General features: G+C 38.5%; 1 protein-coding gene across 5 annotated transcripts in view; it reads left to right on the forward strand.

The window, feature by feature from the left end:
- GPR176 (G protein-coupled receptor 176) overlaps positions 1 to 16547 on the forward strand; it is a 36407-nt gene that overhangs the window by 16086 nt on the left and 3774 nt on the right. For 3 of the 5 annotated variants that reach the window (XM_027808098.2, XM_055716646.1, XM_055716649.1), the window contains one exon: positions 15398 to 15650. In XM_027808098.2, the coding sequence (XP_027663899.2) occupies positions 15398 to 15650 (253 nt within the window). Of the gene's footprint in view, positions 1 to 11089; positions 11830 to 12284; positions 12357 to 15397; positions 15651 to 16547 lie in introns of those variants that run through there. The other 2 variants (XM_055716648.1, XM_027808099.2) reach the window with 2 other exon arrangements.

A 16547-nucleotide genomic window follows, 5' to 3' on the forward strand; every position in this document is an offset into this window, starting at 1 on the left:
CACTAAAGGCCCTCATAGTCGGTGAAATTTACTTTTACAGTTATGTGCAAAAAGCACATAAGCAAGGTTAATGTTAATATATGACATTATGTCTGTATGAAGGTATGTGTAACCCTACTATGAGTGTTAATGGCAGTGGTTAGTGCTTCTCAGAACACCTTTCTGGCTGGTAGAGGATGGCCTTCTGTTTGCCTTTCTTGCCCAATCTTTCCCAGACTCTGTCCCTACTTAAAAAGTTAAGAAAAGTGATAGGTGCAGTAGCTTGCTGAAAACTCATCAGGCAGTGCACCCAGATCTGTAACATGCTTGCCTCTCCCTGCTCTGGTCACTCAGGCCCGATAAGGAAAAAAGTGTTCTCCACTCTCTGCAACATCTTGTACCTTCTAGTAGCTGGTAAAAGAAAGCAACTGAAATCTCAGTGCAGCGGTTAGCACAAGCTGCACTGCTGAGCCGGGGCTGGCACGGCTCAAGAGGTGATGTGGGTGCTGAATCCCCCGTGCATGGGTGAGGAAACCAGCGCCTGCCACATGGCTTGCTTTCTCACTATTTATCACGGTGAGGGCTGAGAGAGATTTCTGTGCTCTGTTACCTAAGAAGAGAAGTCTTACACTGGCTAACAAGTGACACAGAAAGAGCAGTGTTATGGTGAGGTGCAGAGAGAAAGGGTGTTGAAGTAGGAGAGGCTCCTTCTGCAATAGAAGTATGTGCAGAAGACCGGATGGGGTTGTTATTTGGAGCTGGAATGTATTGGTGATGTTTCAGTAGGAATGAGGGAGATCCCTGTATTTTTGTTATGTCTGGAAAAGAAACATTTTGCTGATTTACTACCAGCTATTACCACAAATCAATGTCTTAGGAAAATAAAGTTGCTGGCCACCCTATTTTATGGGATGTTATACCAGGTTCTATGTTCTTGCATGTGTTTGTCTGGTTCATGTTAAAGGCCTTGGTTACTTTTCATGAAGGTTTTCATGGAATATTTATAGGGAAGTCAGTCATCAGAGCAAAATGTTTTCAGAACAGAATAGAACAGGTGCTCAAAAGTTATAAATGTGACTTTATAACTGGCTAACCTTTCATTTGTTTACTGCTTCTAAAAAGGACAGCAGCTGATATTTTGTTGTAACATCTGAGCTCAGGAACTGTTGGCAGATCTGAGTTTTCCTTTATGGGTCCAACCTGGACCTCAGAACTGTAACGAAGTATGGGAGTTTGCTTTGGTTTGCCTTGCAAAAATGGGTAGGTGTCAAGAAACTCTGTCATGCCTAGAGCAATGGGACTACTGTCCCCCATCTGTGTGGACTCAAAGAAGAGTGGAAGTATGCTGAAAGTGTTTTATCATCCTTTGCATCCAGAAGTATGAAGTCACAGATGTGATTTGTGCTTAAGAACCAAGCGTTTAGACTCCTCATGGCTGTTTCTTGCAAAAAAAAAATATCTTTGTATCATGTTGCAGTACTGAGAGGGCTTGTTTTGTAAGGATCTTATGTTCCAGCAGGTTAATGAAGTTTGGAGTGGCCTAAAGTTTCTAAAAAAAGCAATGTCAACCTGCCTTTCTAGCATTATTAGGACATTTTTCTGTGTTTGTATAGGTTTTTAATGATAAAGGAAATTTTGTTCTTAGAAAACATTGTTAAAGCTGTCAATTTGTGTATTTTCAACTTCTCAAGGGTAAAAAGGAGGTTAGAGGTTATCTTTAATCAAGTTAGTTTATTTTCAGTGTCTTATTCTTAATTCAGTTGAGTTAGCATGATCAGAACTAAGCCTTTCTTGGCCCAGTAAATATGGCAAGATTTTATTTTGAAAGGTGTGGAGTGAAGAATATGGGAGATTTCCCTAATAATTTGATTGTTATATGTTCTCTTGTGCTTTTTAAATGTGTTTTTTGCTAAAGATCATGAAAGTGTAAATCACTTTTTTCCACAAAAAGAAAAATAGAGGACTCCAGATGATCCTGCCACTGGTACTAAACAAAAATAATGCAATTGCACTGGAGTTTTACCTTCACCTGCTCTGATTGCATGCTGCGTAATACTGTGTGGAGCAAGTGCAATGATAATCCAAATAGATAAAATTAAGTTTAAAGGATTTTAAAGTAAAGGTTTTAAGTAAATATGCTGGAAAGTGCCTATGAAAATAGCTGAGTAATATTATTCCATGCAACACAGGTGAGCTGTGTACATGCTACAGTGTTAACACAGTATTTGTCTCAATAACAGCATCACAAAGAGTCACATTAGAGTCACAAAACTTAGCTTTGAAGATCACTTAGTATTCACATTTGTCATAAACTCTGCTTTATTTTGCAGTTTGTTTACTTGCATTTCAGTAAATGTAAGAAATATCCTTCCAGGTTTGTGCTAAACCAGATAAAAAAGAGCTCTTGTAAATAATAATAGAGATCAAAGAGTAATGAACAATTCTGATGTACAAGAGAGGTCTGTCTTCAGCCTGAAAGCTTCTTTTTCTATTCCCCCCCAACTTCTGCAGCTGGTTTAATATAAGATACTGCCTCCTGTACCGTCTTTGCCTCTCATTACTTTGCAGAGCTGTGGTTCTTGTGGGTGTTTGTAGTACCGAAATGGTAACGAAATGAGATTTTTTTTCTGCTTCATCCTCTGAAAAGAGACAAAGACTTCTCTTGTAGAACAATTCCATGAAATGTGCATGACTACTGGAATAAAATTTTAGCAATATTTCAAATGTATTTAAAAAAACCCAACAAACAACCATAAACAATTCAAATAGGGTAAAAATGGAAAATTAGTCAGTAAATTGAGTTAATAATGTTCAAAAAAGTAACACTTGGCAGAAAGAGGATACATTCAGAGAATGTCTAGTGGGTGAGAAGTAAGAAATGCAGAAGAAAACTGCTGAAATAATACATGCCTTGATTTGTAGCAATAGGTGGGTTGTATGTTTAATAAGCAGAGGTCAACAATAGAGCAACTAACATCTTGGTTATTTGTGGGTTTACTGGCTGTATCATAACAAGAAATGTTGGTTAACAGATGACTGCAGAGAACAGACATAAGAACCCTGTCAAGCTTTGCTAATGAGCATGTATTGGTATATGTGTATAGGAAAACACAGTAAGCTGTAGGTCATTTGATACAGACGCTGATTCGCCCCAATCAAGCAAGTCACTGCCTGGGTGCAGTTCTCTTTCGTGGAAGAGGTAGGATATACATACATGGTTCTTCTCTCTTGTTTCTGATGGTGACTGCTGCCTTTTAGTGGGGTTAGTTGTATGCTACATGTGTCTTACGTTCATTTAATTTTTGTATGTGCATGGTTAATCCATGGTAGACCTTATCAGGTTATATGTGTGTAGCAAGGCAATGAAATAACTTTTTAGTTTCAGAAAATAAACTTAAAACCTAATTGTAGGTTATGTTGTCCCAGCTTTGAACCAATTTTTTTCATATTGAAAAATCATACTGAATTTTTAATATGCTAATAGACCTGCAAATCCCATATATCAGCAAAAAGATTCTTTTTGGCGGCACCTATCAGCAAAATACAAGTTTAAAATTTTATGCGGCATATGGATGATTGATGAGGCACTTTGTGTCATCAGTGTGCAAGGAAACATATGGCAAAGTCTTAGCAGTGTTATGGCAGGTTTCAGGGTAGCGTATCTTCTGCTGTGCCCAGCAACTTATGAAGTCCAAATATGGATGGCCTAATTGTATGTCTAACACTAGGGAATTAACATGGTTGTTTTTCTGTAAGTTTCCTTTATCTTCCTTTTCTAGTAGGGCAGTCATCTGGATTCTTGGAAGGTTAAAAGAGAGCTTAAAAATTCTTTCCACACATTCAGGGGTATGTTTGGGGTGAATGCTGTGCAGTTTTATAGCTTGTCTTACCCTCTGAACGATGTTGTTGCTAGAGGGTGTTCAGACCTAGAATTTTTAAACCTTTTCTTATTGTTAAATGTCAGAAAAATGTCAGTATTTCTTCAGTTTGTGTAACTGAATCTGGCTTGCTTTACTTCAGTCAATCCTGGACACTTACATGTCTTTCTAGATTTTGAGTCATCAGTCTTGATTAGGTGATCATTGGCGTTGCTGAGGAGATACAAAACGTGGATCAAGCTGTATTTCCAACTTTTTTTAATAAAAGGGAAGGGGTGAGTAATAATACTAATTTTTCATAGTGTTTTCTGTAAAGGGATTCAAATGACAAACGATTGTGGCCCGTTTCACTAAGCCTAATGCTGTTCTGGGTTTAACAGTGCTTTCTTGCAGAAAATGGGCCTAGAAACAGCAGTGTTTCTTGCTGGGAGGATTTTTAGCGAAGAAAAGGGAACTGCAGTATTACAGGAGTAAAAGAAAGCAGACTGGAGAGTGGACACTACAAAAGACCTATACTGGAGTTCTGTTATAGGTTGGGGACTGTAGAAAAATGAGAGGAAATTTGGGGAGAGTCTCAATCAAGAACAGTTTTTGTAAGTCAAGTGCTTGATCAACAAAATCTCAAATTTTACTTCGGGGCTGGGTAAGTTTTAAGAAAAAATACCCAAACCAAAACACCACCCCTTGTATTCAGTAAGGCCAGAAATGTCAATGTGATCTTGACAGTGAAGCACCTTGCCTGCCCTGAGGTATCCCATGGGAACACATCTCTTCTTCCCTTTGGCAAGTTGGAATAAATCTGATTTGGCTCTGTAAATTCATATTTCTTCAGTAAAATGCATCACTCTGGTAACTAGACAGGTTTTTTTTAATTTTATTTTTTATAGTATTTGATTTACGGTCATACTGATTTTTTCAGGTTATAACTCATGGTGTTCCAGATGTGTGTCAGAGTCTCCAGCTCTACTTCCTTCTTCCTAGCAAGTATTGTTTCAGTCCATTCACAGGGCTGGGAGGAGTGGAGACAACCATTCATTACAGTGTCAGCTGTGGAGGGAGGGAGGGGAAAAAAGCTTATTTCCAAATATAATGTAAATTAATCTCACTGTGCAGGACATATTAAGCATATGTAATTTCTGTCTGAAGACATCTGTTTATAAAGAATCAAGAGCAAATATAGCCAGTAGGTGACCTGTTGAATGGCTACATGGCAAAATTGTATAAAGAATAAACTTTTATCTCTGATAACCTGGCACTTTGGAGAGAGGGAAGCACAGTCAAACTGATGCAGAAATGACATCAGCTATTTCTTACTTGTATAAAGCAAAAAGAGAAAAAGTGCCATAAGACTGTGGGGTAGGCCAGAAATAATTTCTGCTCTATGAAATAGCTGTTATTATGGTGGCTTTCAGCTACAAACTCTATAATTTCAGCTGCAACAGAGGATGAAAATTGATGTTAATGGAGAGGAATAATTTTTTTTAATCAAGTGTGCAAGATGGCCTCAATTACCAAGGGAAATAGAAAGTCTGTCTTCCAACTACTAGTAATTACCACAGGGTTTTAAAGTTGTGCTCCTCTGTTAAGTATCATTCGTTTTAAGTTGTGTGTATTTCTGCTTTTTTCCTGAGTAAATAAGCCAGGGAAAATCAGCTAACTAGTAATTTAGTCAAATTGTCCGGTTTGTTGTATACTATCAGACAGTACAGATCTTAAACATCCACTATAATACGATACAGCACAGCAACTAAATTATTTTATGTTTTGTCTTAATATCTTGAGTGAACAACTGGAAAAGTATTAGACACAGAAAAAACTTAATTTTGCACAACTACAATGTTATGGGCTATGTCTGTGTTGCATTCTGGTCTGGTAGCATTTTGTATGGGTATAGGTGTGAAGGCAGGAGGGAGTAGGACTCTTGAACAGCACAGGAGGTTGTCAGGACCAGAGTGGAAGGCAGAAAGTTATTCCTGTCTGCTGTGGATGCTGGAGCAGCTTACAGCTCAGGGCAGATGCTGGAGTGGCTGTAAAAGACCTAAGTTTTTCCACAGCCTCACAACTGCAAAACTGTCAAGTCTCCTCCTGGATCTGACCTTGGCATGTTGTGCAGAGAGGACAGGGGTCCTTCAGGTTTCTCCTGGAAGAACCTAGTAGGGACTGGGGCTGGCCTTCTAAATGAAGCAAAGCTGAGCCACATCTGTGATGTGAAAAGTCACATCTTAATAATCACATCTCCTTAACAGCACCAGCACGCCTGCGTAGGAATTGCAGGTGCATGTGGGCAAAGTCAGACAAAACAGAAGCATTTGTCTGGACGTACATATGAGGCTACCAACAGAAGTGGCTACAGGCTTTTTACAAATAAACATTGCTACTTAAAAACGAATCTTGAACATACTTGTTCCTTGTGTTAAGACTGCTATTTACAATTAGATTCAGCACAGCAGTCAGGGAAGCTGAAGTCAGTTGCTGTGTTGCTCGACATCCCCTTGTGTAAGAAGTACCACTATTGCATCCCTTCAGTCATTTCTTGACATACAGGTTCAAAATGGCCCTTTTCTTTATAAAACAAATTACAAAAGCTGTTCCTCTTCTACTAAGGAAGATGAAGAACAGAGAGATGGGCTGTTCAGAAAAATTGCCTGCTTTGCTTGCATCACAGGCCCTGTAGTGTTTCAGTAATGACATCAGATTTGCTCTCTGAGGATTGTCATGGTTTAACCCTACCCAGTTAGCAACTAAGTACCTGTCTCTGTGTGATGGGGAGGAGAATCAGGGAAAAAAGTAAAACACGTGGTGTGCGATAAGAGCAATTTAATAATTGAAAAAAATAAATAAATAAAAATAATAATGAAAAGGAGACAGGAGTAAGATCCAAGGGAAAAAACCCAGTGATGCATAATACAATTGCTCACCACCTGCTGACTGATGCCCAGCCAGTCCCTAAGCAGCCATTGGCAGGCCGTAGCCAAATTCCTCCAGTTTATATACAGAGCATGACATTCCATGGTATGGAATATCCCTTTGGCTAGTTTGGGTCAGCTGTCCTGGCTTCTTGTGCACCTCCTCACTGGCATAGCATGGGAAACCTGAAAAATCCTTGATTTAGAGTAAGCATTACTCAGCAACAACAAAAACATTAGTGTGTTGTCAACGTTATTTTCATACTAAATCCAAAACACAGCATTGTACCAGCTACCAAGAATAAAATTAACTCTATCCCAGCTGAAACCTGGACAGGGGAACTGGCACAAAGCCTGGTGTAAGAAAGGCCACATGTTTTACCAGATGTGATACTTGGTTGGCAAAGGAGATGTAGGATCCAGTACTTCTGCTAATGATGATGTGGACATCCAGTGTTTTTACCTCTTCTGTATCTATTTCCTTAATTTCAATTTCCTGCATATAAAACCGTCATGGGGGTCACGTAAAGTCCTTGGGTTTAAAAATTTTCGGTTATATTTTTTCAGTAAGTAAAACAAGCTGGTCCCATAGGCACTGTGATTTAAAAAGTTAATAACTGAAAAGATTTATATTCCTTTTATGATTACAGAAGTAAATGTGGACATTCCTAGCTTAGGTTCCAAAGGTAATGCTATACAGTGGTCACATTTTCTTGAAATGGGAACAGTCCAAGGTCCTGATGTTGCAGATGTAAATTCTTTAAACTTTTTTCCTTCCAAGGAGCTTAAAGAGTTTCAGGGTCTTTGAGGACATTGGTTTTAAATTAGAGGCAAGGAATTCAACAAGTCAAGTGTACTTCAAAATAAGCAGGTTTAGTTATTTCCTTGATTTGCTGAAATGATCATGGTGGCTGTTGGAAGGACTGTAGTTTATTGAAAGGGAGAAAATTATTGTTCGTGCCCAGAAATTCTGTCCGTTTAACAAGATAGTAACTACAAAAAGTGAGGTGGGAGAAAGTGGCAGTGGGTATGAAGAACTGGAGAATTATCAGCCCAGCACTTTCTTATCTCCATTCAGATAGGTATATCTGAGAGAAACAATATATCCAAGACTTTAGCATGGTGCAGTTACTTTAGAATCTGCTTACAGACAGTAGATTTATAAAATACTGAGGACAAGAGTAAAAAACATCACAAATGGAATTACGTTAATGATCATTTCCCATAGTAATTTTGACATTACAAATACCATCATATCACACAAGTTAGGCTTGCTGTAAGAAAAGTTTTGTGTTTTATTTATGTTTTCTTATATTACATGATACATGTTTTCTAACTACACTCCATCTTCACAACTTCACTTCATGGTAGCTGCTGCCAGTGGATTGTGTAGGCAGGTGTTGGCCTTGGACTAGTCCTAGGCAATACTGCAACAAAAGTCAATGACTTACCTGTTCCTGCAAGGAAATCTTACGTTTACTTTCAGGGACTAAGCTGCTATGCATAACTAGCTTTTTCCCTAAAATGTTTTCTACGTTGTAACTGTACACTTTCTTGTGAACAGAAACATGTAGACAAGTATCACACTCTAAAGGACTTGCAATATAATTTACATCTATGCTGAAACGCTCTACAGGTAACTACTTTGTACTGGGCAAATTCATGCTTGATGTAGTTCAGTTGGGCTGAGTTTGGTGACCAGAGCTCCATACTTATAAATATTTTACATAATTATACTTCTAAATCAATACTTATGGTGTAAGTAGGAACGTGTGAATGAGAACTCTTAAGAACAGGAGTGAGAAACATTACCTTAAAATTAAGCTCACTTGTTTTATGAAGGAAAAAATTGTTTGGTATATAGCAAACCTTGTTTCAAGGTAGTTCTCTTGCAGCAGACACTTCATCTTGGATATAAAATGTTTGGTTGCACATGTGCACAAACCAAAAATGAAAGAAATGTTAAAACAAAAAATGAAATTATTGCCCAGTCTTTTTTAACTGGAGTGCAGTTGTTATTTTATCACTGAATTCTGAAGTTGGTAGCTAGAATGTTAAGAAAGATTGGATTTGGTTTCAGGAAGTTTACTTCTTGTTTTTGTTTTGTGGCTTTTTTTTATCTATACAGGCAATTCTGTCAGTCTGATAACTATACTTTTTAAACTTAAGGGTACTTGATAGCTAGCTATCATAGGTTGCCAAAAATGTTTCCAGTGAACTGCTTTTTGAGTGAGGTTTTTCTTTTAAAAGTGTTAAGTTCTGCAGAAAACACCTTCTTCAAAATACCTCAGAAAATAATAAAAAAGAGAGAGTTTGAGGGTTAGGAATGTAATAATCCTGGTTTTTCAACAAGAGAAGTTTTTTCTGTTTACCGTATTGACAGAACCTGTGACTTTCAGTTGTTTTTAATGGAAAGTTTTAATGGCTAAAGCCCAGTTTCTAATCTTTTTCATTGCTTCCTGCTTTGTTTTTTGTGGTTGGTTTTTTTTTTTTTTTTTTTATGAAGAGGGCTGCCAGCTCCTTCCCTGTAACACTGTGTGAAGCGTGAGTGGGGTACGCAGAGGCTTTCTGCTGGGAAGGCTGGCTGGATCCTGAGAACCCCTGTCTGGATGGGAGGGAAACCAGCAAGCAAAGGAAGGCAGGCTGTGAGGAGGAGGGTTTTGCTAGAGTGTGGACCTTGTTTTGATTCAATTACATGCTAATTAGTGTTAACAAAAAGGTAAGATGAATGTCATGCCCAGCTAATGGATTGGGTTCCATGAGTTAATTGACAAAGAGCACTATTTCTTCTTTTTTTATTTTAATGACTGCATAGCACATGCATTCATTTTAGGTAACAGTCTCTGGTTTCTATGGGGATCGTCCTTCTGCTTGTTAAAGGTACTATTAAGAATCTTTCACGTTATTTGAGTTATTGCTAAGAGCTAGTATTTTAAAACTATCTCAGCTGTAGATGCCTACATCAATACTTTGTGTCTGGCAATGAAATCTGAGGAGGGTACAACTTGGAATAGGAGCAAAAATTTTTTTTGCTTGTTTGAATCAGGCTAATGCAGCCTGATAACATTTCATGCTCAGAGAGTGTTACTCCTTGCAGGTACAGTGAACTTGAAATACCATAAAGGCTAGAAGAACATCTGGGCAGCATGCAGTGTTGGACTGTTGTATTTACTTTCTCAATGTACTTCTGTGCAGCTTCATGTACTGTGTGGCTGCTTATCTGTGATATTTCTCTCAATTAAAAATAGTGTAGGGGATGACTGGAAACAGCTGTCCTTCCATCTGAGCACAGTGGAATTGCTATGTGGCAAGGAGGATAAAATGAACTCGGTTTGACCTTGTTTAGCAGGCTTTAAGCATGTTTGTTTCTAACGTGAAAAGAGCTGCTACTCATGCAGTGGTTACCTTTAGTATTTCCTCTTCCTCATATTACTTGGAGAAATTTTCAGAGGCACAGACAAGCTGAATACTTATCTCCTGCTCGTTCAGTCTGTGTACTGAGAAGGTTGTCAACTAACGTCAGTTGTAGTAAGGATTTTACATAAACATAGCTTGTTGTCTGAGAAGACCAAAGATACACTTCTTAAATGAAAAACAATTAATCTTTTGCTTTTAATGATGGAATTCTGTGCAGCCAGTATGGGATATGCTTTGTCACATGTGATTGTTTATATGTGACACTCATGTCCCAGGCAGTATTGACTTACAGGAAACTTTCCAGCTGCTAGTTCACTCCAACTTCCCTGGATGCCTCCTAGCTTCCCAGTCCTGTTACAAAGTTTGAATCCAAGGTTGTAGCCCAAGAGATGTTATCCAACAGAAACACCTCAGAACCTAACCCATGGTAGAAAGTGACAGCTTTGCCCCACCAGGAGGATGTGCAACAGCCTAGTACAGTTCTAAGCCAAGGAAGATACTGGTGTTAGACTAGTGTCTTTCACGGGTTGGACAGTGAATGACTAATACGTACAGAACATAAAAGTGCCTCTAGACATTGTGAAAAGACTCAGAGTGTAATTGCTATAATGCTTGTTGAATTACTTTGTTGCCTGGAATGTTGTTATCCTTTTCCAAGGAAAGGAGGTGCTGGGGAAAGGTGAGTAGCAATGAAATGGGAAATGTATACAGTTTTGTTCTGAAGCTTCTTAATATTTAATGCTGTGCAAAGTTTCTGGTGTAATTTTTCTCTGAGTGGGTAACTTTGAGATGTATGAAGGGAAATACTTGATTTGAAGGCATCAGTAGAAAGATCTACCAGTCTATGTTGAAGCTGATCTGGTTCATAGAGTAGCTCATTAATACACAAGTTACTGATAGTTGCAAGTGGAAAAAGAATGTTTCCCTGAGGGATATCCACTCACTAATTTTCCACTGTTCCAAGTGGATATTTCTGTCTGCTTATCCTTTTTTTCCCCCTTCAGGCTCTGACTTTGTCTCTCTAAAGAGTTCTTCCTCATCTTAGAACCTTTCGGGTTTTTTTTTTTAATGCTTCATTCTTTCCACTTGCATGTAGTATCAGTCAGCTGATGTATAAATGACAATATGACATAATTTGTAGAAGCAATTCAACAGCTGAGAGCCTGGAGTCTTGAATGAAGTTCCTCTGTAGGACCCTGAAGAATAGTTCAGAAGTTCTCTAGCAGCTTCTCTTCTGAAGTATTTATGAAAAACCCTCTGATTTATTTTATTTTTACATTCTTCATTTATATTACTTCTAATGGAGGTGAAACTTGCTTTGGAAGTAAGGTTATAAAATCAATGCAATTCAAACCAGATGAAAGATTTAAATTAGACAAAACCAAACCCAACCAAAGAAAACGTCCCAGCTTCTCCCCTACTCCAGGGCATTGTAATAATGTATCATTGCTATGTGAGAAATACTTTAATAACTGGAGAGTTAGAGATATTTTTGAAAGCAAGTGGTTTGACTGAGTATCTCCTAGCAACTTAGGAAGCTTTAAATACAACTGATTGAATACTGCCTGTGGAAAATATCATCAAGCCCAAAGCACCTGCCAAAACCAGATGATGATTCCATTCTTCAAAACACATCAGATAGTAAATAGGTAACTCAATATTTTTTCACCTACCTAAAAGGAATTTGCATAAGACACATGACACAATATATAGAAAATTGAATTCCAGGTAACATTCAAGTACCACAGACCTAAGTAGTACATCTGTGAGGTAGATTTTAAAGTTAATGCTGCATTATTACAGACAGTGCACTGTTTTATCAAGAAGCTAAACTTGACTTTCTAGTATTTCTTGGTACTTGCCATTTGGTATACATATTGGCCATATGATCAATAATACGATCTTGCTAGCATTTTATGTGGGCAGCCTTGGGAAAACACTACTTGGCAAATAAAAGTTTAGTTTTTTTTAATTGGTTAGAGGAAAAATCAAGCTGAAGACTGGTAGTGTCAACAGAGGAAAGTGGCAGGGACTGCAGGTGATTTTTTCGTAACTCTTATCAGGAGCTTAAGATGCTGTTTTCTCTCACTGTGTATATTTGTAGGTACCCTACAAAAACACTAACAGATCTGACTGGCTCACAAATCAATTACACTTCAACTCAAAAGAGCTTCTGGTAAGTGTCAACAATATATAGTATCAACAACATGTGGTTGTTGATATAGTCTGCAGTAACAACAACATAACATTTTTTGGAGGCAGGAAGCTGAACTCTACTTTGCATGCTGTCCAGCTGCAGCAGAGTAAATGGAGTGGTCTTGTCAAGAAATATTTTTATGTTGGTAGCTATGCTTTGGTTGATCTGGAGGTACTGCACAGTATGTCTTCAGAAGAAATAAAATAAAGGAGAATGACATTTTATTAAGATCATACTGGCCTTTACCATGTAGTTAATGCTAGTGCAAAACAACTAGCTCACACACGAGTTAGGCACCCAGCACAGCTGCGTAATTTGGTTAATGCTGAGAATTTTATTAATTCACTAATACCTGTTATTCAGGGCAATTTTTGTGTGGTGCACAGTGAACTGGATAACAAAGAATGATGGTGGTATCTCTTCAGTATGAAAATTTAAATATAGTTTAATCAAGTCTCATGCACTGAGCTCTTACATTTTATTCTTATCTTGATTTGCTGTCTGGTAAGATGATTTAATGACTGTCTATCGCTTAGTGTCTTATGGAAAGAGAGGTATTTAATAAATGACATTAGAATTGATTAGCTAGGGCAGGGGTCCTTGAACTTTTTAAACAGGGGCCAGTGCGCGGATGCAGTGGCAGGCAGCCATCTGCGGCTGCTTGGTTTTCCCCCCCAACCCCCGGCGGGGGGTGGCGGGGGGTTCTGTAAATACCGGGGGCTGGATTGAGGACCCTGGGGGGCCGTATCCGGCCTGCAGGCTGTAGTTTGAGGACTCCTGAGCTAGGGGATAGTATAATCAAGAGATATGTGCTTCACTAGAATTTTTTCTCCATTAAAACCCCTGTGAAGAACTACTAGGGGAAGTTTGTAATGTATGTTCGCTTTCATTTCTTTGTCAGATCATTTCATAAAAGAATGAATTCTTTCTGAAAATAACTCTGATGCCTTGTAAGTCTAAAAAGAATACTCGTGAAACCTCCAAGAAAACTTTTCATGTTTTTGTGCTGGTTTTATTTTTATGCGACAAACATTTAGCTGAAACATTAGGAATGTTTCAGTTTCAGTTGGGCAGCTTGCTTAGAAATAGATGATCTGTGTGTATCTTTAAAAAGTGTGCTTCTAACTTGCTCTGGTTGCCTTGAACATTCATCTGCTGCCTTCCAGTTTTAACACACTTTGAAAGTTTATATTTCTTATCGCTTTCAGTGTCCAAAGGTGGTGCTAAAATGTTCCAGTGTTAGGTGCTGGAGCCTGAGCCAAAAGGGTGCCTGCGGAGACACGGGTGGAAAGCCAGGACCGGGTTACGTGATGTAGAATGTGTGTGCTAGCAGAGATCCTCCTGCCTTCTTAGCTCTGCACTGTCTCCATGTGCTTGGGTGCCACAGCAAGTGTCTGCCACAGTGTTTGATCGGTGTAAGTCTGTTGCCTCTTGGGCATCACCTGCCCTGGGAGGGTGAAGCCAGAGCCAAGAAGATGGAACAGGGAAGCCTCAATGGGCTGTCTGCTTCTCAGTGCCCTCTCCCTCCTTAAGATCACTCCCCTTTGCCCATGCAGACACAGGGGAAAGGGATTTTCAGTTTGAGCAGACCAAGGCAGACCAACAAAGAGCTGTTGCTGAGATAGCCTGTGGTGTACTTCCACGTATGTCAGGTCCATGGAGCTCACTATACTCCAGGCAGTTTGCAGTAAGTGATTAAGTAGAGGTGTGATTTTCACTGCCAGCTGTTGTGGGCAGACCTGTCTTTGGGAGGGACTTGCACTTGGACAAGGAAGCATTTCTGCGGTCATAAAGTGAATGCCTACATTTCCCTCACCTATAGTATTGTCTTTAACTAGTATTAATTGGAAGTGGCAAAAGTTCTGACAATTGTGGGTGTTTTATGACTTTCAAGATAAGACTTTAATATTCAGTTAACCTTCATTTTTGCTCAGTTCTGTTAAGCCTTTTTTTCCCTACTAGCACTTTTTTTTTTTAAAAAAAAATATAAACCCCAAACATTTTGCTAAAGACAGTTTTTTAAAGAGAAAAAGAATCCTATATTCTGAGTGTGAGTTTTCTGGCACCGTGGTATACATTAGAAGGGGCCCAGACCTGCATGCAGTAAAAACAGATGGCTGCATTTACTCTTGTGCTGTTGCTGTGTGAGTTAAAATCATAGGGAAATTTGTGATCGAAAATTTGTTTCTGTGATAGGATATTTCTTTCTGAGATCTGGCTAGAATAAGCTACAACAATAGAGGAAAAATACTGTCGTAGCTAATGCTGGTTTCTCTCTGTACTTCTGTTTCACTGCCATCCATTCACCCTATTTGTAACATATGTTTAGGGCTTGAATATCCAAAACAGTGGGTTGCATTCTGTGTGTACTTTTGTGAAGTTATGTGAATAGAGTCTTTTTTTTTTTCCTGTCCCATTTGTTTAATTACATGTTATTATGTATATATAGAATCTCTTGGGGAAAAAAAACCTAAAACCAAAAGACAAATTTCTTCTGGATGTGGCTTCACACAGGCCTGTCTGTGCCAATGAAGTGGCCAGTGGAAAGAAGAGCAAGCTGTTGTGATTCATGTACACACAAAGACAAACAGATTAAACCCATTTATTTATATTTATGTTTTATTTACACTTATATTTGCCTACAGTATTTTTTAAACTTTAAAAAAAGTTACACAGGAGCCAACATAAGCATCTAAAGACATTGTTTGGATATCCTGCTTAGGCATTTGCCTCTGAAATTCCCGAATTCATTCATTCCTCTAAGCTGGGAGGAGGTAGTTGGGAAGTAGTTGTTTCCAGTCATCTGATTTATAAAGCCACTAGCTATTACAGACTTTTTGAGTAGTGTGATGGTTCAAATCAGTGACTTCTGGCACAAAGAAGTATTTAAATTGCAGTCCTAGGGAACATTCAGATCTGTTAAAATTGTTGTTGTGTTTTGGGGCTGGTTGTTTCTTTGTTTGTTTGGGGTTTTTTGTTTATTTTTTTGCTTTGTTTAGCCTTCCTATCTCTGTTTGCAGGTAACATCATGGTGCTATGGTCAACTTGCAGAACATCGGTACTTAAATCTGTAACAAACCGATTCATTAAGAATTTGGCCTGCTCGGGGATCTGTGCCAGCCTAGTCTGTGTGCCTTTTGACATTGCTCTTAGTGCCAGTCCACACTGCTGCTGGTGGATCTATACGATGCTGTTCTGCAGAATTGCCAAGTTCCTGCACAAAGTCTTCTGCTCAGTGACCATCCTTAGTTTTCCAGCCATTGCTCTTGACAGGTAAGAGAGCAAATGTGCCTATATCCCTGGTTTTTCTTTCTTCTTTCTCCCTTTGAAACCGTTTTCTCCCTTTCATATTGGTCTTGCTCTTGTTCCAGTGCTCTGCTCACAATGTACAGCTTCTTTCTAGAATTTATTGGGATTTATATTCTTCTCTAACATTAAAAGCCTTTATTTTTCAGTTTACTCTGGTATCTCTGGACATTTAAAGGACTTTGAGTCAATAGATCTGTCTTCAGAGAAGTTTTTGTCCTTTCTTTCTTCCCATTAGTAATTTTTGTTGAGTAATGGAATTTGAAAGCAGACAACTTTAGACTACAGACAAGGTGCGCTTTTTTAACTGTGGAAGTTTAACTGTGGAAGCCATTGCCTGTTAGAAGAATTTACCAATGCCTGAGGTAGATTGTCTGTCAGTTTCAAATTTCAAATGTAGATTTGTTTAAAAAAACCCCAAACAATATTAATACAGCCAGAATGAATTCAGAGAGGTTTTGTACATAGATAAGTCTAAACCAAAAGTGGCCCTTTGGACTGTCTTAAGTTTTTGGATTCCATTAATTTTGCTTATTGTCATTAGTGGTCACTGATCCCACCTAAATGCACAGCTCTATCATCTGGACAGTAACAAAGTCAGATCTTTTTAGAGAAGTGTACATACTGGTTTAATACAGTAAAACAGTGGATTTATACAAGTTAGATAAAATTGTTAGTCTGTTATTGTGTCTCACCACAGAATAATTATCTCTACAAAAAGAAACTGTATACCTAATAAAGTGATATGTCCCTTACTTTAGTGTTAACGTCTCGATAAATGCAGTATCACCATCTGTAATGCATGCCAGTGTTGCTGCTGGAACAGCATATAATTTCCCCTTCACCAGTAAAATTTGTGATTTT

Source organism: Falco cherrug, chromosome 7 (genome assembly GCF_023634085.1).
Source record: "Falco cherrug isolate bFalChe1 chromosome 7, bFalChe1.pri, whole genome shotgun sequence".
Lineage (NCBI taxonomy): Eukaryota > Metazoa > Chordata > Aves > Falconiformes > Falconidae > Falco > Falco cherrug.